General features: G+C 57.4%; 1 protein-coding gene across 5 annotated transcripts in view; it reads left to right on the plus strand.

The window, feature by feature from the left end:
• Positions 1–1004: 1004 nt before the first annotated feature.
• The window catches only part of USP19 (ubiquitin specific peptidase 19), a 48095-nt gene continuing 27909 nt past the window's right edge, over positions 1005–21190 (plus strand). For 4 of the 5 annotated variants that reach the window (XM_078853530.1, XM_078853529.1, XM_078853531.1 and 1 more), the window contains exon 1: positions 6002–6228. In XM_078853530.1, coding sequence (XP_078709656.1) covers positions 6090–6228 — 139 coding nt within the window. In that variant the 5' untranslated portion in view covers positions 6002–6089. Of the gene's footprint in view, positions 1208–5953; positions 6229–21190 lie in introns of those variants that run through there. The other variant, XM_073350848.2, reaches the window with a different exon arrangement.

The raw sequence follows: 21190 nt of genomic DNA on the forward strand, positions 1-21190 counted from the left end.
GGGCATTGGCTGTCCCGGCTGGCGGGGCCTCCTTCCACCTCCGCCAGGCGCCGCCGCGGGGATGCAGCGCGGAGCTGCACAAAGTGCCCAGGGAAACTGAGGCACGCACATGGCTCATAAGACTTACCTGCCCCCTGCGCCGCAGCGCGCCACGACGGCTCGGAAACCCGGGGCGCGGGAGCCGGGCGGGGGCGGCCGGGGGCTGCGGGGGCCGGGCCGGGGGGGGCTGTGGGGGGCCAGGCCGGGGGGGGGCTGCGGGGGCGGCCGGGGGCTGTGGGGGGGCCGGGCCGGGGGGGGGGCTGTGGGGGGCCGGGCCGGTCGGGGGCTGCGGGGGCCGGGCCGGGGGGGGCCGCGGGGGCGGCCGGGGGTTGCGGGGGGGCCGGGCCGGGGGGGGCTGCGAGGGGGCCGGGGGCTGTGGGGGGCCGGGCCGGGGGGGGGCTGCGGGGGGGCCGGGGGTTGCGAGGGGGCCGGGGGGGGCCGCGGGGGGGCCGGGCCGGGCGGGGGGCTGCGGGGGTTGCGAGGGGGCCGGGGGGGGGCTGCGGGGGGGCCGGGGGTTGCGAGGGGGCCGGGGGGGGCCGCGGGGGGGCCGGGCCGGGGGGGGGGCTGCGGGGGTTGCGAGGGGGCCGGGGGGGGCTGCGGGGGGGCCGGGGGCTGTGGGGGGCCGGGCCGGGGGGGGGCTGCGGGGGCTGCGGGGGGGCCGGGCCGGGGGGGGCTGCGGGGGTTGCGAGGGGGCCGGGGGGGGCTGCGGGGGGGCCGGGGGCTGCGGGGGGCCGGGCCGGGGCTGCGGGGGGGCTGTGGGGGGCTGCGGGGGTTGCGAGGGGGCCGGGCCGGGGGGGGTTGCGGGGGGGCCGGGCTCCCAGGAGCTCAGAGCGAGCGCGGCGGGTCCCCCCGGGCGCCCCCCGGGCCCCGCCCCGAGCCAGCCCGCGGTTGGGTCCCGGGCCCGCGTGGCCCCGTCGCCATGGCATCACCGTTGCTGTCGTCATGGGGTCGGCGCTGTCACCGTCATGATGTCACACGAACAGCGTTACCAGGGCGTCACTTCCGGGGCCGGCCCCGCTGTCGTCCTCTCACCCCGCTCCCCTGTCACGTGGAGCCGGGACCCGGCTTCCGGAAATGCGTCACGGGCTCGGGCCTGTCGCCTGCTGAGTCCGCCCGCGCGGAACTTCGGCTCGAACCAAAACAAACCGCGGAGCCGCCGGGCCGGGGGGTGAGCGCTGGGGGGGCTGGTCTGGGGGGGCGGGGGGGGCTGGCCCGGGTTGGGGGGACTGGTGCGGGGGCAGGGAGAACTGGTCTCTGGGGGAGATGGGGGGCGGTGAGTGCTGGTGGGGCCGGGGAGCATTGGGGGGGCGGGGAGTGTGGGGGCGGCTGGCCCGGGTCGGGGGACAGGTGGGGGGGCAGGGAGACTGGTCTCGGGGGGAGATGGGGGGCGGGGAGCGCTGCGGGGGATGCTCTGGGGGGCGGGGAGTGCGGGGGCGGCTGGCCCGGGTCGGAGGGACTGGTGGGGGGGCAGGGAGAACTGGTCTCGGGGGGAGATGGGGGGCGGGGAGCGCTGCGGGGGATGCTCTGGGGGGCGGGGAGTGCTGGGGGGGGCTGGCCCGGGTCGGAGGGACTGGTGGGGGGGCAGGGAGAACTGGTCTCGGGGGGAGATGGGGGGCGGGGAGCGCTGGGGTGGGCGGGGAGTGTGGGGGCGGCTGGTCTGGTGGGCGGGGAGTGTGGGGGCGGCTGGCCCGGGTCGGGGGGACTGGTGGGGGGGCGGGGAGCGCTGGGGGGGCTGGTCTCGGGGGGCGGGGGGGGCTGGCCCGGGTTGGGGGGACTGGTGCGGGGGTAGGGAGAACTGGTCTCGGGGAGAGATGGGGGCGGGGAGCGCTGGGGGGGGCTGGTCTGGAGGCTCTGGGAGCGCTGGGGGGGCGGGGAGCATTGGGGGGGCTGGTCTGGTGGGCGGGGAGTGTGGGGGCGGCTGGCCCGGTGGGCGGGGGGACTGGTGGGGGGGTGGGGAGTGCTGGGGGAGCTGACCCAGGTTGGGGGGACTGGTGCGGGGGCAGGGAGATTGGTCTCTGGGGGAGATGGGGGCGGTAAGTCCTGGGGGGGAGCTGACCCGTGTCGGGGGGACAGGGAGATTGGTCTCTGGGGGAGATGGGGGGCGGTGAGTGCTGGTGGGAGCTGGCCTGGGTCGGGGGGAGGAGCTGGCACGGGTCGGGGGGGCTGCCCCGAGGGAGGTTGTGTTGTCCCCCAAGGGCTCCCCTCCCCATCCCCCTGTGGGCTGCTTCTGTACCTGTCTCCAGTCCCTGGCAGCCATTGCGCTGGGCCCCGCCACCCTGTTCACGGGGCTGTCGGGGGGGCCTAGGCAGGGCCTGGGGCTGGTGCTGGCCCATTTGCTGGGGACACAGTTGCTTCCCTGCTGCTTTTGTCCACCTTGGAGCCTGTTCTGCATCTGAACCAAAGACCAGGGAGCAGGCGGTGTGGGCTGCCAGAGGTTCCAGTGCTGCTCTTGTGAGACTAGGGTGGACTTGCTGCATGCCTGGAGCCTTGGTCCCCGCGGTCGCCCGTCAGTGGCATTGCGTGTGGTCCTGAGGTGGCTGGCAAGGCTCCTGGGGGCACAGGGGGTAGCGCGGACAACCCAGTAGTGCATGTGGGAGGAGGATCCTTCTCGGGACTTCCAAATAAAGACCTCCGAGGAGCAGGCAGGAGGTGGAGAGTGAAGTTGATAGGACATGTGCAGGGTAGGCTGTCTGATCCCCAGTGGGGCAAGGAATGAAGAGTACAAAGTGCAGTAGATCAGAGCAGTCAGACTAGAATGGCACCTATGCATGGGGCTGAACAAGTCCGAAGCAGTGCAGGGCCTAGAAGGATTTTAGTTGGAGAGTTCTGTCAGCTGCAGTCAACTGAAAAGCAAGCTTTGGGCAGCTTCTGTCCTGTGTCCCCAAGGTGTGTGGGGCCTGCTGTAACCTGGGGGAGCCTGTGTCAGCAGGCGGGGGGATGGAGTTCTGGTGGCGGAAACATAGAAAAGACCTGTTGGCTTGCCTAGTCCTTCCCTGGTGCCGCCTGGTGCTCCCTACAGCTCATTCTCCAGGGCTTTCTTGGGTCCAGCTTGAAGGGACTTGGATATGGGGCTTTCAGCTACTTCTAGGAGGCAATTCCAGTCTGATCTTCCTACCTCATAGGTGTGTCTAAGGCACTTATCCCTATGGTCCATAAATGCCAGTGTGCAGAAATGGAGCAAAAGGGGCTGGCGTCGCTCCAGGATGTGTCTGAAAAGGGTCCTAGAAGCTAGGAGTAGGCCCAGGCTCTCTGGAGCAGACTAGACCCCAAAGGTGCATGTTCCATTGTCCATGGGTCTTCCAGGCAGGCAGCAAAGTGAACATGCTGAGCAAGTGTGAGAGGCAGGCAAGGAGCAGGGTATTGCACTGCCCTCCCCACAGACTTGGTCCAAACGAGCAGGCCAGGTGTAACTCCTTGCAGGCTGAAGGGGTGTCTTGGTGACTTACGCACTATTGAACGTGCACAGAATAAACTGCCAAACCCGGCTGCACTGCTTAGACAAATGCTGGGGTGCAACTGCCAGTCCTCACATGGGGGTGGGGGTATGGGCATTGCTGTGCTTTCCTTCCTCGTCCCTCATGAGCTGCTGTGGAAGCTCCCGGGTGGGGGTGGCCATCTCCCCTGCAGGACGGGAATACAACTGACTGGCCACTTGGCTGGAGCCCAGTCCTGCTCCTCCTGGATTTTTCACATACAGGCCTTGGCCACACTAGGAAAACTGCCAAAAACCCTTGCCACCATTGCTGAGCCTGGTGCTAGGCGCTGTAGTGTAGATGGACCTTGTTCAGCGTGGCTCTAGCTGCCGTGGGGTTGCAGTGGCAGCCAGTGGCCTGCCTAGAGCAGGGCTCCCAGCATTCCTGCCTGCTGGAACCGCATGAAAACTCCCTCTCGTGCAGCCGGCTTAGAGTGTTAAAGTGACCTGGGCAGGCACTGCCGGGAGGCAGTAGCTTCTGGCTGGGAGTGGCTTGGGCATGGACCAGCAACGATCCCTCGCTCGACCTGGCAGTGCACCTCACTCCGCTCTCCACCGTTAGCTGCTGTGCCCAGTTCTGCATTCCCTTCCTCTACCTGTGTCAGGGCTTCTGAAGGGCCTAAGTATGACCCGCCTGTGCTGGGGGGGGGACTCAGCGCTGGTTGCTCTGAGGGCTTGGTGGAGGTTTGATTGCTGGCGCTCAGTTCATCAGCGTGATGATCTGGGCCGTCCTTGGGTTAGAGTGTCTGCAACGTGCAGAGGTGTCATGTGGAGTCCGCACTTGCTGGCTTAGGCATCTCTAGAGCACGAGTGCTCCAGTCACTAGCTAGGCAGCAGGAAGCCTGCAGCCTTTTTGACTTTACCTCCAAGACTGGGCTCCCTGTGTACATGTGCAGGCCTGCCAGGAGTGACCAGCAGCTTGCTACCCGACTCACACTGTCAGCTGTTCTCTTGGGCTGCTGCTCTCCCCCTTCCCGCCCCCAGGGACTGGCGCTGAACATGCCACAGGTCGGTCCCCAGCTGCTCCAGACAGCCTGTCCCTGGAGTGGGCCTGTTATCAGGGACAGCCAAGCTCAGTGCTGGAGAGTGAAAGTGAAACCAGGGTCTGGCAGCCAGAGCCCAGAGAGCCAGGGTGACCTCAGCCAAGACCAGAGTGTGGGCAGGGAGTCTCCTGCTGGAGCGGGATGGATACATGGCCCAGAGGACACCTCACTGCCTGTCCTGGCCGAGGGGTCTCGTCACCGCACCCAGTCGCTGCTCACTGGTGTAACTGAGCAGGGTGTGCCTGGCGAGGGCAGGCTCTCTGCGCATGGGCTGCAGAAGGGGCAAAAGAGACTGGCTCTTGCTGGAGCGAGCGGCTTCCATCCGTTCCACTGGGCTGTCCCAGGAGCAGAGCGATTCTTTCCTTCCTTCACTGTTTTCAGGCTTCAGCCCCCAGTACTTGTGGATCCAGTTTACTTAAATGGCCACTCCTGAAACTGTGCTCTCCTGCCACCATGGCCATGTGCCAGGCGGCCCCACTAAGCTCCGATGGGTGTGCTGAAGTAGTGCCCCTGTTGCTCACACCCCTCACCTCTGGAGACATCTCCACGCGTAGCCAGTGCTCTGGCAGGCTTCTCTGGGGACCACTGTTCCCATGAGGGGCCAGACAGCGTTATGCATGCTCCCCAGGCTTTACGGACTTGGCACACCTGTGCATCAGGCCCTGCTAGCTCCTCTCAGGAGCACTGACAGGCCCATGTTCTCTGGCATCAAGCAACTGGTTAGACTTTGTTACTCAGGGTCTGAAGAGCATGGGGCGTTTTGTACATCCGAGCCCTGGGTGAAGATAAGCCATCCTCTGGCCAGCCAGCTTGGATTCCACTGGGGCAGGCATCACTGCCACCCGTTAGCTTGGTTGGGTTCTGTCTGCATCACTTTGTGAGTCTGGCTCTGCCCAGCCCAGTCAGCCCTGCCGCTTTGGGGGAAGGTAAATCCCCCACCTTTGTTAGGTTTTCAGCAGTTCATACGTTTTGCTGCCCCTGGGCTGGGGGTGAATAAAGTTGGCTGGGAGGGCGCCTCCCCGTTGGGGGTGGGTAAAATCGGCTAGGAGGGTGCCCCGCCCGCCATTGGGGGTGGGTAAAGTCGACGGGAGATCCTGCTCTCCATTGGTAGTGAGGCTTTGAGAGCCTAGTCTAGAATGCGACTTTTTCAGCGTCTCTGAGTCAGCAGGAAGTCAACTCTTGGGTTCTTGGGCCCAGGCCAGGCACTCCGGCTGTGCTGGGGGGATGCCGGCGTTCTGGCATGCTGCTCTGGGAAGTACCCTGGCATCCTGTAGGCATGGCTGGGCTTTAAGTTCACAGGGCCTCTGTCATGAGCCTGACTCAGAACCTGTTGCCCATGCCCTTCTCCAGCCCAGCCCCACTGCCACGTCCGTTCACTTGTGTGCTCTTGTCTCCCTAGGTCACTTGTTCCTTGCCAGAGAGTTTGCCCACAAAGAGTCGCCAAGATAGCTGGGCCAGGAAGAAAGCGTCGAACCCCTGACCCAGACTCCATCACTGACCCCGGCGGGCCGTTTGTCTCATCCAAACGCCTGAAAATGTCCAGCAGCACCAATGCCCCAGGCCAGAGGAGAGCGTCCCGGGGGCTGGAGGATGCAACCAACAAGAAGAAGCAGAAGGACCGAGCCAACCAGGAGAGCAAGGAGGGAGAGAGACCTGGCAGCGACCCTAAGAAAGGTAGGGCCCGGGGTGCGACTGTCTCGCTGCTCCGGCTCTCCACGGCCGTCTGCTGTAGGATAAGCAAATTTGACGAAGCGCTTCCACTCGCCAATGTAACATGCTCCAGTGGGCACAAGTCTCTGAATCCTTAATCTGCTTTTCGAGCTGCCACTTGGCGCCATGTGTGAGCGCAGCTCAACCTGTCTCCAAGCGAGCCAACTCCCTGCAGCTTGGAGCTGGATCTTTTCTTGGCTGGCCCCTCTTGTAGCAGCCGATACCCTAGGGATGGCCTTCAGGGGGCCTGAGCTGCTTACCTGCGTGGGCTGTGTAGGAAGCTGGATTGGAGCCTGGAGCAGCTGGTCCAGCGTGATGCTCTGCAGCAGGACCTTTAGCTGCCCCTCACCTGCAGTGAGTGTTGCTACGTGATCCAGTCAGGTGAGCCAGGTGCTCTGCTGGGAGGTGACTCGCTCCAGTGTCTAAGAACATTGGACTGGCCATGCTGGGTCAGACCCAGGGGCCATCTAGCCCCAGATCGCCTGCGCTGACCCTGCACCCCCAATGCAGCATGCACACAATATGGGAAGGAGGGAGGGGTGTGGATTGAAAGCAGACTAGCTCTCCAGTAATAGCTCCCTGTGTAGACAAGCCCTAAGGCTGCCAAATGTCCAAAAATCCGCAGCTGCGCAGAGTGTGGGCCCACTGGTACTGGACAGGAAACAGCAGAGTAGTCAAGTGCATGGAGCAGCCAGACTGGCTTCTTTGCGGGGTACACACTGAGATGGCACTTCAGTTCTGTGCCTGGTGAAATATGGTCCTTGTGATTTAACTATGGGTGCGGCCGTGCTGGGATTCGCACTAGAGGAGCACAGTAAATCACTGGGATAACTCTCCATACCAAAGCCCTGTAGGACCTGAGGTGGCAGGGAGATTTGCCCCATGGGAATCCGGCCTTCCTACCTCATAGGGAGGAGGGAAGGTGCAAAGTAACCTCCTCCTTTTCCCGGGGGTTGCCTAGAGCTGTGGTGGCAGCTGTGTGTCCCCAGCGGACCCCTCATGCAGGTGTGACTCGCCAGGTGCTGGGCACAGGTGGGCTGTGACAGCCCCCTGCTGGAATTGTGAATAAGGGCCTTGCTGGGTGTTCTGTGCCCTCCCCAAGTGGCCTAGCGAGGTCGCTGCAGGCTGCCAGCATGCGATAACTGGCACGGGGTGGGGCATGGTGCCGGCCCGTGTGGGCTTTGGAGGTTCTCTAGGGGCCTTCGCACTCTACCCTTTTGCTAGGTCCTTCTCCACAAGCTACTCCAAGACTGCTGGGCTTGCTCGGGCAGGGGAGGGCTTGTAGGTGTGCTGGGCAGACCGCATTCCTGGGAAAGGCCAGAGCCCAACCCATTTCCCCAGATTCCCTTGAGCTGCCATCTGAGGTTCCCATCTTCTGGCCCCTTGGCAAGCTGTTCCTGTCCATTTGAAGCCCTGCCTTCACTAGCACTCGCCTTCCCTGGTGTATTGTAGGAGCGCTAGTTACCATGACCAGCTGGTCTCCCTTCCAAGGAGCCCTGTGTGCCCGCGGTGGGCACTCTGGAGACCTGTCGCCATCGGGGCTGGTTGGTTTAGCTAGTGTGCACAGGAGCAGCTCTGCTGGAGGGGTGTGAGGAGGGGTGCAGAGCCCCTGATCATCTGGAGTGGCTCTGCCGGTTAGCCCACTGAGGGGGACTGCTGACACTGGACAGTGTGCGCTTACCAAGTCCTGAGCTGCTGGGGAGTGTGACCCCCGTAGGCTGGCACTTTCCCACCAGCTTGTGACGTGCTCCTCAGGGTGCTGAGTGCGGGGGCAGGTGAGAATGCCCATTGTGCCCGTTCCTGGGAGCTGGAACGGGGAGCAGTCTGGGCTGCTGGGCTCCCGTGTCTCTTTGGGATAGCCGCATTCAAACGGTGGCTCACCCCAGCTGATCCAGGGCAGGGAGCCCTCAGACTCTGGCAGCCAGCAGGGTAGAGCCAGCAATGGCTGCTCCTGCTCTAATTTTTAATCACTTCCCCGCCTTTCGAGAGCAAACCCTGGCCTTAAGAAATACATTGGAATGCCTCTCCATGCAGCGTTGAGGTCGTACGTTGAAGGGCTGTGGTCAAAAATGACTGTGGAAGTCGCTTCCCCACTGTGTGTGCACATCCTCTCACTGGCCTTTCCCAGTGCTAGCCTGCCTCAGATACAACTGCCTGGAGTCCAGATATCCCCCTCAAGTACCGAGTGCCTGGGGTGGGCCAGACTCGCTGCCTCACCGGCGTCCCAGCATGCCCTGAGGATGTGGCACTAGCCATTTGGTGTGGTGCAGCATTTGCTCTCACTGAGCAATGAGTCGCTCGTCACCATGGCGGTAGTTACCCCCCCACACACACACACTCTCCCGAGCCCCTTCACACCTGGGCTGAGATCACCAGTGGGGATCCCGGTATTTGGTTCCTCAGCAGGTGTTTCTCTGTAACTTGCTTTGCGTGTTGCACCGCACATTCAGCAGAGTACACCACTGCATGTCCAGCATCTTTGCTGGAGCTGGGCCCCCTATGGGTCAGCAGGGCCTGCAGGACTTGCACCTCTGAATGGAGAGCTCCTTCTCCTCACCCCCTGCAGGGGCCATGCCATCCTGTGTGTATTGCACGGTCCTGGCACAGCAGGGGTGCTGCGAAATAATGTGTGCGACTCTCACCGACAGGGTCCCAAGATGTCTGGAGCTTCATCTTAGAAGCACTCTGGGGTCTGCTGGGGAAGCGCTCTCTGAAATCACTGGGGTGGGGTAGCAGCTAGCTTGCTGAGGCCTCCAGAGGGAATGGGGAATGCTCTAGCTTGGCATGGCTAGAACACATCCACACTGCACCCCATCAGACAAGGCCCTGGGGTAGGAGCAAAGGCTGCAGGTGCCCGTCCAGAATGGGGGCGGCGGAAAGGCCCTGGGGTCACGGACGAATGTAAGCGAGCAGGCGCCCAGCGTGCCGTGCGGCATCCGAAGGGGGGAATGTAGCGTGGAGCAGGGATGCTGCATTGCCTTGTCAACAGCATTGGTGGGACCTCCACTTGAACACTGTCCACTGCGGGTCCACGTTTGAAAGCGCTGTTTCGTCAGAGGCTTGCTGGTTGGAGGAGTGGGGAAGCTGCCTTGCAGGGCGAGTGAGAGGGCAGCCATTGAGAGAAGATGTGCCCAGTCTCTGTACCTGGGGGGGAAGGAGAAGACTTGGTAGCAGAGGGCTCTGCGATTCACTAGTTGGAGTCAAAAGAAAAGGAGGACTTGTGGCACCTTAGAGACTAACCAATTTATTTGAACATAAGCTTTCGTGAGCTACAGCTCACTCCATCGGATGCATACTGTGGAAAAGTTGGAGTCAGTCATTCAGACTGGAAATAGGGGGTCACCATTTGCCAGCAGGGATAATTAACCACTGCCCCAGCTGCTCTGAGTGTGTGGTGCATTCTCTGTCACTTCGGCTGGATGTACCCCTGTCTCGGGGTCCCTGGACGATGCTCTGCAACTGCTTCCCATGAAGCCAGGCAGGACTCTGGGGCAGTCTCCTCTCTGGGAGCAGCCTGTCTCCAGGACACGCACCTCACCCGGCTTCCCCCTTCCTGGGTCTGACCTCGAAGCATTCAGCATCCTCTGCCCCTCCGTGCGCTTCCCACAGCCAGTCCGCCCAGGTGGGGTCCTGGGGAAGCCAGAGGGTCCTGCCCCCCAGCTCCGCAGTCAGACAGGACTCTCAGCCAGCCAGTAAAACAGAAGGTTTATTAGATGACAGGAACATGGTCTAAAACAGAGCTTGTAGGTGCAGAGAACAGGACCCCTCAGCTGGGTCCATTTTGTGGGGCAGTGAGCCAGACAACCACGTCTGCCCTTCACTCCATGTCTCCAGCCAGCCCCAAACTGAAACTCTCTCCAGCCCCTCCTCCTCTGGGCTTTGTCCCTTTCCCAGGCCAAGGAGGTCACCGGATTCCTTTGTTCTCCAACCCTTTAGCTCTCACCTTGCAGGGTGAGAAGGGCCCAGGCCATCAGTTGCCAGGAAACAGGGTGTCGGCCATTCTCTGTGTCCAGACCCCTGCACACACCTGCCCTCCAGGGCTCTGCAAGGATCATACACCAAGCTCATGCTCAAATAAATTGGTTAGTCTCTAAGGTGCCACAAGTACTCCTTTTCTTTTTTCTCACTCCCTAGATTCTTAAGAACTGCCTAGGGGAAACTGAGGCACCCCCACACTCTTCAGAGGAAAAATTAAGAACAGTCCCACTTCGTCACACCCCCATCACAGTTCCCTGGCCTGGTGCTCTCCCACCACTCTGTAATGGTCCCTGGGACCCTTTCAGTATATCAGCCCTTGGGGGTTGCACACTCTTGCTGAGCTAAACCTCGGAGCCTTCCGCATGCAGGAGCTCCCCTCGGTGAGTGCCCTTGCACTGGACCCTGGGGGAGACTTGCACACCCAGAGGGAGCAATGCAACCCCGACTTCTTCAGACTGGAGAGGCTGTCAGCCGGTGCTGTAAAGCAGAAGGGTTTGCTAAGGGTACATCTACAGTACGAAATTATTTCGAAATTATTCTATTCGAATTTTTGGAAGCAATTTTATACATTCGGTCTTGTGTCCCCCCACTAAAGTGCGTGTATTTGGCAGTGTGTTTCTGAGGCTAGCATTGAATGTTGGAGCGATGCACTCTGGGTAGCTATCCCACAGTTCCCACAGTCCCCGCCACCCATTGGAATTCTGGGTTAAGCTCCATTTTGCATGATGGAGCAAAAACATTCTCTCAGGTGTTTCTGGATCCCTTCATGAAAGCCACAGCAGACAATCGTTTCCCGCCTTTTTAGCGTGCAGATGCCATACTGCTTTCACCAGACGGTGCAGTACGGTGCACTGCTTTTCTTCTGGTACTATGAATCCACCTCGCATTTCCTCTCGTCTTTCTGGGGAATCTCTACAAGTATCTGCTCTTTCTCTTCCTCGTCGACTGCTTCCGCTGCCAACTGCTCGGCTATCATGAACCGAGCAGCACACCTTCTGCTGCCAATTCTGCTCTCCCGCTCTTGCCACACTACCGAGCTTCTCCATGTTGACTGTCCTGGGCTCCCGCCTCCGTGAAAGCTACAGAAGACAACCATTTCCCGCCTTTTTCAGCTATCGTGAACAGAACAGCACTTCTTCCGCTGCCACTCTGCTCTCCTAAGTTTCGCGACTTTTTTCCAAGATTACCCATGCAGGCACCATAGCGCGGCAAGCATGGAGCCTGCTCAGATCTCCGCTGCAGTTTTCACCATTGTAAATACCTCACACGTTATCCAGCAGTATGTGCAGTACCTACAAAACCGGGCGAGGAAGCGACAACAGCGCGATCACAATCGTGATGAGGACATGGACACTGATGTTCCTAGAAGCACGGCATGTGGTGATTGGGAGATCATGATGGTGTTGGGCCAGGTTCATGCCGTGGAACGTCGATTCTGGGCCCAGGAAACGAGCACAGACTGGTGGGACCGCATAGTGTTGCAGGTATGGGATGATTCCCAGTGGCTGCGAAACTTTCGACTGCGTAGGGCCACTTTCATGGAACTTCGTGACTTGCTGTCCCCTGCCCTGAAGCACAAAGACACCAAAATGAGAGCAGCCCTCACGGTTGAGAAGCAAGTGGCCAAAGCCCTGTGGAGGCTTGCAACGCCCAACAGCTACCGGTCAGTCGGGAATCACTTTGGAGTGGGCAGATCTACTGTGGGGGCTGCTAGTAGCCAGCACAATCATTGACTAGCTGCTATCAAGGGTAGTGACTTTGGGAAATGTGCAGACCATTGTGGATGGCTTTAACGCGCTGGGGTTCCCTAACTGCGGCGGGGCGATAGACGGAACGCATATCCCTATCTTGGCCCCAGAACACCGGGGCGGCCAGTACATAAACTGCAAGGGATACTTTTCCATGGTGCTGCAAGCACTGGTGGATCACAACGGAGGTTTCACCAACATCAACGTGGGATGGCCAGGAAAGGTGCATGACGCTCGCATCTTCAGGAACTCTGGTCTGTTTGAACAGCTGCAGGAAGGGACTTACTTCCCAGACCAGAAAATTACTGTTGGGGATGTTGAAATGCCTATAGTGATCCTCGGGGACCCAGCCTACCCTGTGTTAGGGGGCTTATTCCTTCACCCACTTACTTCCCTGGTCCTTCTCGCATGAACAGAGAGCAACAATACCCGAAGTCCAAAGGTGCAAACAATTCGATGTTTATTGGGGTGAACTTCCAGCAAGCATGATTCCAGTTTCCTTCCTTAGTGTCCTCCTTCCCAGCTCTGACACCACAGAGCCTTAGACCTGTGTCCCTGTTCCCATTCCTACCCTTAGCCAAACATGATTCCAACTTCCTTACCCCCATTCCCTGCTCCCATTTCCCTCACCCACATGCCCATGCCACCCCCACCCACACCCACTTACTTCCTCATTGACTACAGATTATGTAGTAAAACTTGAGTTCTGCTTAGCTATACCTTAACCAATCATTTTCCTGAAATTTAACTAACCAATCCTAACATATTGTCCAATTATATCCCACCACCTTAATTAGTTTACACCGAGCAAAATTAATTATACAACAGACAGGAACAATAACAGAACCAGACAGAGATTATACAGACAAACAATAGGAAAGTGGGAACTACAATGACAAGACAACACAGAAGCGAGGATTTCACATCCCAGCTATTGATAAGTGAGTTCTTGCCAGACAGAATGCTATCAAACTAAGTTTCCTTTTACATTTTCTAGGCACTTCCCTTTCTCTGGAGGTGATAGGAATACAATCCTGTCCTGATAGTGCCTAACAGCCCAATAGCACCTTATTTCAATGTGACTAGTTTGGAATGTGAGGATGTGACTGTTCGCTTCCTAGCTTATGGCTGCCTCTGCTGCTTAGCCAAAGGCCTTAGCCTAAGAACAGGGCCTCAATCTGTCACAGTAAGAGAAGGCCCTTACACCGGCAGACAGTGATTTCTTTCTTCTATACCTCTAGAACTAGCCAAGTGATAAGAATACACCTAAATTCTTAAAGTACAGGCCTTTGCAGACAGGCCTGAATATCTATATCCTAACACCCTGTAATGCCATGGCTCATGAAGCCGTACACAGGCAGTCTGGACAGTAGTAAGGAGCAGTTCAACTATAGGCTGAGCAAGTGCAGAATGGTGGTAGAATGTGCGTTTGGACGTTTGAAAGCGCGCTGGCGCAGTTTACTGACTTGGTTAGATCTCAGCACAACCAATATTCCAATTGTAATTGCTGCTGCTTGTGTGCTCCACAATATCTGCGAGAGTAAGGGGGAGATGTTTATGGCGGGGTGGGAGGCCAATTTCGCACAGCCAGACAACAGGGCGATTAGAAGAGCGCAGCAGGGCGCACTGCGCATCAGAGAAGCATTGAAAGCCAGTTTCATGACTGGCCAGGGTACGGTGTGACAGTTGTGTTTATTTCTCTTGAAGTTACCCGCCCCCTATATATATGAAAGGAAATAAAGTCACAACTGTTTAAAAACCATTCTTTATTATTTGTTGCACAAAACACTGAGAGAAATCAGAAGCTAGACGGGGGGGAGGGGGTATTGGGTTAGGGGGGTGGAGGAGGAGGAGGGGGGAAGGACAAGTCCAGAAACCAAATCTAAATTTAGGATATGCCAGCTTTCTGCTGCTTGTGCAATCCTCTAGGGTTGAGTGTGTGGGTCCCCGGAGCCTCCCTCCTGTGTTCTTGGGCGTCTGGGTGAGGAGGCTATGGAACTTGGGGGGGAGGGAGGGCAGTTATTCAGGGGCTGCAGCGGCAGCCTGTGGTCTTGCTGCCTTTCCCACATTAGATCCACCATACAGATCCATTGCTCCCCCATGAGCTTGACCATAGCATCCTGCACTTACTCTCATCGCGCGCGTCCCTCCTCTCTTCGTGTTCGTGTAACGCTTACGCGACTCCGCAATTGTTTGCCTCCACGCATTCAACTGGGCCCTATCAGTTCGGGAGGACTGCATGAGCTCGGCAAACATGTCGTGCCTAAGTTCGTTTTTTCCACCTTCTAATCTGGACCAGCCTCTGGGATGGAGTAGATAGGGGCCGTGTTGAAACATTTGCACTTGCTGCAGGAGGAGGAAAAGGGAGGGTAGTATTTTAAAAGATGCATTTTAGAGAACAAAGGGGACACTGTTTCTCAATGAAACAGGCAATTCATAGTACACAGCACATGCTGAATTCTGTTGCCTGGCCGTATGAGATGGCTTACTCACACCAAAGTGGCAGGCACTTCAGTATAAGAAGCAAAATGAGACCTTGTACAGAAAGAACATAGATTCATAGATTCATAGATATTTAGGTCAGAAGGGACCATTATGATCATCTAGTCTGACCTCCTGCACAATGCAGGCCACAGAATTTCACCCACCACTCCTAAAAAAGACCTCACACCTATATCTGTGCTATTGAAGTCCTCAAATTGTAGTTTGAAGACCTCATAAACTCGATAAGTTTATGGAGGAGATGGTATGATGGGATAACATGGTTTTGGTAATTAAATATTCATGGTAAATAGGCCCAATGGCCTGTGATGGGTTTTTAGATGGGGTAAGATCCAAGTTACCCGGGAAAGAATTTTCTGTAGTATCTGGCTGATGAATCTTGCCCATATGCTCAGGGTTTAGCTGATCGCCATATTTGGGGTCGGGAAGGAATTTTCCTCCAGGGCAGATTGGAAGGCCCTGGAGGTTTTTCGCCTTCCTCTGTAGCATGGGGCACAGGTCACTTGCTGGAGGATTCTCTGCTCCTTGAGGTCTTCAAACTACAATTTGAGGACTTCAATAGCACAGATATAGGTGTGAGGTCTTTTTTAGGAGTGGTGGGTGAAATTCTGTGGCCTGCATTGTGCAGGAGGTCAGACTAGATGATCATAATGGTCCCTTCTGACCTAAATATCTATGAATCTATGAATCTATGTTCTTTCTGTACAAGGTCTCATTTTGCTTCTTATACTGAAGTGCCTGCCACTTTGGTGTGAGTAAGCCATCTCATACGGCCAGGCAACAGAATTCAGCTTGCAGGCAGCCGTGGTAAGCCCTAGGGGCATGCGGGGTTCTGCTTCTTCCACATTCATTTCAATGCTTTCAAACTGCCAGGCCCCCTTTCCCATAGCAAGCAATGCCTGGTGGGTTTGGCATTTCAAAGGAGGGCCTGCAGGCTCTCTGGGATGACACACACACCATGTGACTCCGATGAGACTCTGAGCAGGGATGAGCCCTTTAAACTAAACGCGAACAGCCCAGCACGGCTGGGTTTCCCCCCACCGCGTGGCTCCGATCAGGCGCTCACTCATCAGAAGTGCCTTCTCCAGCGAGCCTGCCTTGGGAGTGGGGGAGGCTATTGGGTCCAGCGTTAAGAATAGTTCCTGGCTTGTGGGGGGAACAGATTCCCCACTTGCCACCTGTGCACTGTCATCTTCCTCCTCCTCTTCGTCCTCCAATAACTCATCCTCCTCGCTCCGTGCTACTCCCCCCTTGCAGGTGTGCACGGACAGTGGTGTCGTCATCCCCCATAATTGCATGCCGCTCATGGTAGAAGCAGCTTGTATGGGGCTGTGACCCAGAGCGCCCGTTCGCCTCCCTGGCTTTTTGGTATGCTTGCCTGAGCGCCTTGATTTTTGTACGACACTGTTCTGTGTCCCTGCAGTAGCTTCTTTCTATCATGGCCCTGGACGCTTTAGTGTATGTGTTTGCGTTCCTTTTTTTGGAACGTGGTTCTGCCATAACAGATTCGTCTCCCCAACATGCAATGAGATCCAGTACCTCCCATTCGGACCATGCTGGAGCTTGTCTGCGAATCCAGGACTGCATGGTCTCTTGTGATGGTGGACTGTGCTGATGGTGACCAAACAGGGAATGAAATTCAGAAGTTCCCCAGGGCTTTTACTGCCTACCTGGCTAGTGCATCAGAGTTAAGAGTGTTGTCCAGAGTGGTCACAAGGGAGCATTCTGGGATAGCTCCTGGAGGCCAATAATGTCGAATTGCGTCCACAGTACCTGTAACCCAGATGAGGCCTCACCAATGTCAAATAGAGGGGAACGATCACGTCCCTCGATCTGCTGGCAATGTCCCTATTTATACATCCCAAAATGCCATTGGCCTTCTTGGCAACAAGGGCACACTGTTGACTCATATCCAGCTTCTCATCCACTGTAACCCCTAGGTCCTTTTCTGCAGAACTGCTGCCGAGCCATTCGGTCCCTAGTCTGTAGCGGTGCATGGGATTCTTCCGTCCTAAGTGCAGGACTCTGCACTTGTCCTTGTTGAACCTCATCAGATTTCTTTTGGCCCAATCCTCTAATTTGTCTAGGTCCCTCTGTATCCTATCCCTACCCTCCAGCGTATCTACCTAGGAGGGTGGTGAATCACTGGAATACGTTACCTAGGGAGGTGGTGGAATCTCCCTCCTTAGAAGTTTTTAAGGTCAGGCTTGACAAAGCCCTGGCTGGGATGATTTAATTGGGGATTGGTCCTGCTTTGAGCCGGGGGTTGGACTAGATGACCTCCTGAGGTCCCTTCCAACCCTGATATTCTATGATTCTATGATACCTCTCCTCCCAGTTTAGTGTCATCTGCAAACTTGATGAGGGTGCAATCCACACCATCCTCCAGATCATTTATGAAGATATTGAACAAAACCGGCCCCAGGACCAACCCTTGGGGCACTCCACTTGATACCAGCTGCCAACTAGAGATGGAGCCATTGATCACTACCCTTTGAGCCCGACAATCTATCCTGCTTTCTGTCCACCTTACAGTCCATTCATCCAGCCCATACTTCTTTAACTTACTGGTAAGAATACTGTGGGAGACAGAGTCAAAAGCTTTGCTAAAGTCAAGGAACAACACATCCACCGCTTTCCCCTCATCCACAGAGCCAGTTATCTCGTCATAGAAGGCAATTAGATTAGTCAGGCATGACTTGCCCTTGGTGAATCCATGCTGACTGTTCCTAATCACTTTCCTCTCCTCTAAATGCTCCAGAATTGATTCCTTGAGGAATCATGATTTTTCCAGGACTGAGGTGAGGCTGACTGGCTTGTAGTTCCTAGGATTCTCCTTCTTCCCTTTTTTAAAGATGGGCACTACATTAGCCTTTTTCCAGTCGTCCGGGACCTCCCCCGATCGCCATGAGTTTTCAAAGATAATGGCCAATGGCTCTGCAATCACATCCGTCAGCTTCTTTAGCACTCTCAGATGCAACGCATCCGGCCCCATGGACTTGTGCACGTCCAGCTTTTCTAAATAGTCCCGAACCACTTCTTTCTTCGCAGAGGGCTGGTCACCTCCTCCCCATGCTGTGCTGCTCAGTGCAGTAGTCTGGGAGCTGACCTTGTTCATGAAGACAGAGGCAAAAAAAGCATTGAGTACATTAGCTTTTTCCACATCCTCTGACACTAGGTTACCTCCCTCATTCAGTAAGGGGCCCACACTTTCCTTGACTTTCTTCTTGTTGCTAACATACCCAAAGAAACCCTTCTTGTTACTCTTAACATCTCTTGCTAGCTGCAACTCCAGGTGTGATTTGGCCTTCCTGATTTCACTCCTGCATGCCCGAGCAATATTTTTATACTCTTCCCTGCTCATTTGTCCAATCTTCCACTTCTTGTAAGCTTCTTTTTTGTGTTTAAGATCAGCAAGGATTTCACTGTGAAGCCAAGCTGGTCGCTTGCCATATTTACTATTCTTTCTACACATCAGGATGGTTTGTCCCTGTAACCTCAATAAGGATTCTTTAAAATACAGCCAGCTCTCCTGGACTCCTTTCCCCCTCATGTTTTTAGCTCTACTCCACTTGCTGAGGTTGAGTACAGAAATCGGATTAAAGAGCCCTTTAAATCGAAAAAAACAGTTTGGTCGTATGGACGGAATCAGTTTTATTTCGAATTAACCCGGCTAATTCCAAAATAACCGTGTACTGTAGACCAGGCCTAAGTGTCTGGAGCACCGCGTCGGGAGCCCTAAGGTTAGCACAGAACAGGAAGTTACAGCCTAGTCCGTCTGGGTCTGACCGAAGCCCAGGGCTTAGTCTCAGGCCCCAGTCCAGAAGCACCTTGCTTCTCGCAGACCACACTTAACTGACCCACCCTGCTCCTCCTCCGTCCTTTGTTTCCCTTCCAGGCAAGGGAGTCTCCTGTGCTCGCTCTTTGTTCTCCAGCTGGCCAAACTAGCCCAGAGAGCCAGGGTCCTCACTTGTTAGATCACCAGGCTATTGTCTGGGCTCAGGCCCCCACCTAGATTTCTGGATTCTTCTGCAAAGAAACACCCCACTCCCACCCCCACCTAGCCCATCATGCAGTACCTAGTGGAAAGTGAGGCACACACTGTATTCATGCAAAATGTTCTGAAATAAATCCCACTTGGTCACACCCCCTAGTCACCACAAGCTGCTAGGTTCGCTGCAGGAATTTCTGGGGGAGGGGGTCTGGCCCAGTGGATCTCAACCAGGGGTACGCAGAGGTCTTCTGGAGGAACATAAACTCATCTAGATATTTGCCTAGTTTTACAACAGGCTACATAAAAAGCACTAGTAAAGTCAAGGATTACTTGTGGCACCTTAGAGACTAACAAATTTAAATAAATTGGTTAGTCTGTAAGGTGCCACAAGTCCTCCTTTTCTTTTTGCGAATACAGACTAACACGGCTGCTCCTCTGAAACTAGTAAAGTCAGTACAAACTAAAATTTCATACAGACAATGACTTGTTTATACTGCTTTATCTACTGTACACTGAGACGTAAGGACAATATATTTCAGTTGATTTATTCTATAATTATCTGGCAAAAATGAGAAAGTCAGCAATTGTTCAGTACTGGACTAGTGTGCTGTGACACTTGTGTTTTTGTCTCTGATTTTGTAAGCACGTCTTTTTAAAGTGAGGTGTGACTTGGGGGTTTGTAAGACAAATCAGACCCCTTAAAGGAGACTGTAGCTTGGAAAGTTTGAGAGCCGCTAGCCTGGCTTGCGTTACCCGGGGTCAGGCTCAGGGAGCCCCGCCCCTTGCTGGCTGAGGTGTACCCGAAGGCAGTGGGCAGGTGGGAAGGCAGCTCGGCCTGGCATTGTGACCTGCCCGTGGGATGCTGGATGAACATAGCTCCTAGCACGTAGTCGGTCTCGGATGTGGTCAGTGTAGGCCAGCAGGTGAAGGCGGCGAGCTAGGAGAGGGGCATGGGCATAGCCTCCTTTCCGTGCAGGGCTCCACTCAAGGAGAACAACCTGCACTAGTGCCGAGCGAGCATGGCACTGGCCACCCTGAGAATGTCCTACAGCTTCAGACATTGTATTCCATGCAGCTCGCCCCTTGCGCCTCCCCTGCTCACTTCAGCATGCTGGGGCAGTCCGAGCTAGGACCGCTCTGTCCCCTCCACCTCCAGTGCAGACGTGCCTGAGCTAGGCTGCACCTTGGTTTGCTGGGCCAGGCAGCGCCAGGGTGCCACCCGTCGTGCCACCCACTGTGGAGGGAGAGAGCCAAGAGGGCTGGCTGGGAGCGCGGGGGAGCCTGCGCTGGAGTGGGGCTCTGTGGTGTTCGTGGGTCAGCCCTGGTACCAGTGTCCGAGCTGCAGACTGATCCTGTGTGCGTCTCTGCTCCCCGCTGCCTCCCCCAGCAAGAGAGGGGCTGACGGGTGTGTGCTAGTCCCCTGCGTGGCCGTGGCTCAGAGCTCAGGAGAGGGGCTGGCGGGTGTGTGCTAGCCCCCCTGCGTGGCCGTGGCTCAGACCTCAGGAGGGGGGCTGGCAGGTGTGTGCTAGTCCCCTGCGTGGCCGTGGCTCAGAGCTCAGGAGAGGGGCTGGCGGGTGTGTGCTAACCCCCTGTGTGGCCGTGGCTCAGAGCTCAGGAGAGGGGCTGGCGGGTGTGTGCTAGTCCCCTGCGTGGCCATGGCTCAGAGCTCAGGAGAGGGGCTGGCGGGTGTGTGCTAGTCCCCTGCGTGGCCGTGGCTCAAAGCTCAGGAGAGGGGCTGGCGGGTGTGTGCTAACCCCCTGCGTGGCCGTGGCTCAGAGCTCAGGAGAGGGGCTGGCGGGTGCATGCTAACCCTCCTGCGTGGCCGTGGCTCAGAGCTCAGGAGAGGGGCTAACGGGTGTGTGCTAACCCCCCTGCGTGGCCGTGGCTCAGAGCTCAGGAGAGGGGCTGGCGGGTGTGTGCTAACCCCCCTGCGTGGCCGTGGCTCAGAGCTCAGGAGAGGGGCTAACGGGTGTGTGCTAACCCCCCTGCGTGGCCGTGGCTCAGAGCTCAGGAGAGGGGTGGGCGGGTGTGTGCTAGTCCCCTGCGTGGCCGTGGCTCAGAGCTCAGGAGAGGGGCTGGCGGGTGTGTGCTAACCCCCCTGCGTGGCCGTGGTCAGAGAGGTCAGGTCCCTGCCCTCGCAGGTACTGCTCCAGTGCTGCCTCGCTCTGCGTTCTCCTGGCCAGGCTTAGCAGCAGGGCAAGGGTCGGCGAGCCCCCAAGCATGGCCCTGTGTGCTGGCTCGCTGCAGGCAGTCCTCTTGCCCCTTTCTAGGCAGGCTGGGGGATCCCATCTCCCAGCCCTGAGCTGTATGGGCCCAGTGTGCTGCTTTAACTGGGCTCCCGTGGCAGGGGGGACACCAGCAGGCCTGGCTAAGCTGTGACAGGCTATGGCTGGCCACGGGTCTGGCAGGTGCCAGGCTATAGCCCCGCACGGAGCCTGCAGGATCCGGGACAGACCTGACTGGACGGCGAGAGTCCTGCTGTACCACTCTCTCCAGCACAGCCCCCTGGCCCGGCCCTCCTGGGGAGATAGTGGTGGGCTGCTGGCATTCGCCTGCCTGGGATTGCCAATCCGGCTGCTCAGCGAAGGGAAACAGCGACCTCCAGCTGCAGTGCGAGCCCGCCTGGGCTCCGCTCCATTATGGAGCGGGAACGGAGGAGCTCACATGGGGAGAGCCCCTCCTCCCTTCCAGGTGCTCTGGCATC

Source organism: Lepidochelys kempii, chromosome 7 (assembly GCF_965140285.1).
Source record: "Lepidochelys kempii isolate rLepKem1 chromosome 7, rLepKem1.hap1, whole genome shotgun sequence".
In the NCBI taxonomy this organism is placed as follows: domain Eukaryota; kingdom Metazoa; phylum Chordata; order Testudines; family Cheloniidae; genus Lepidochelys; species Lepidochelys kempii.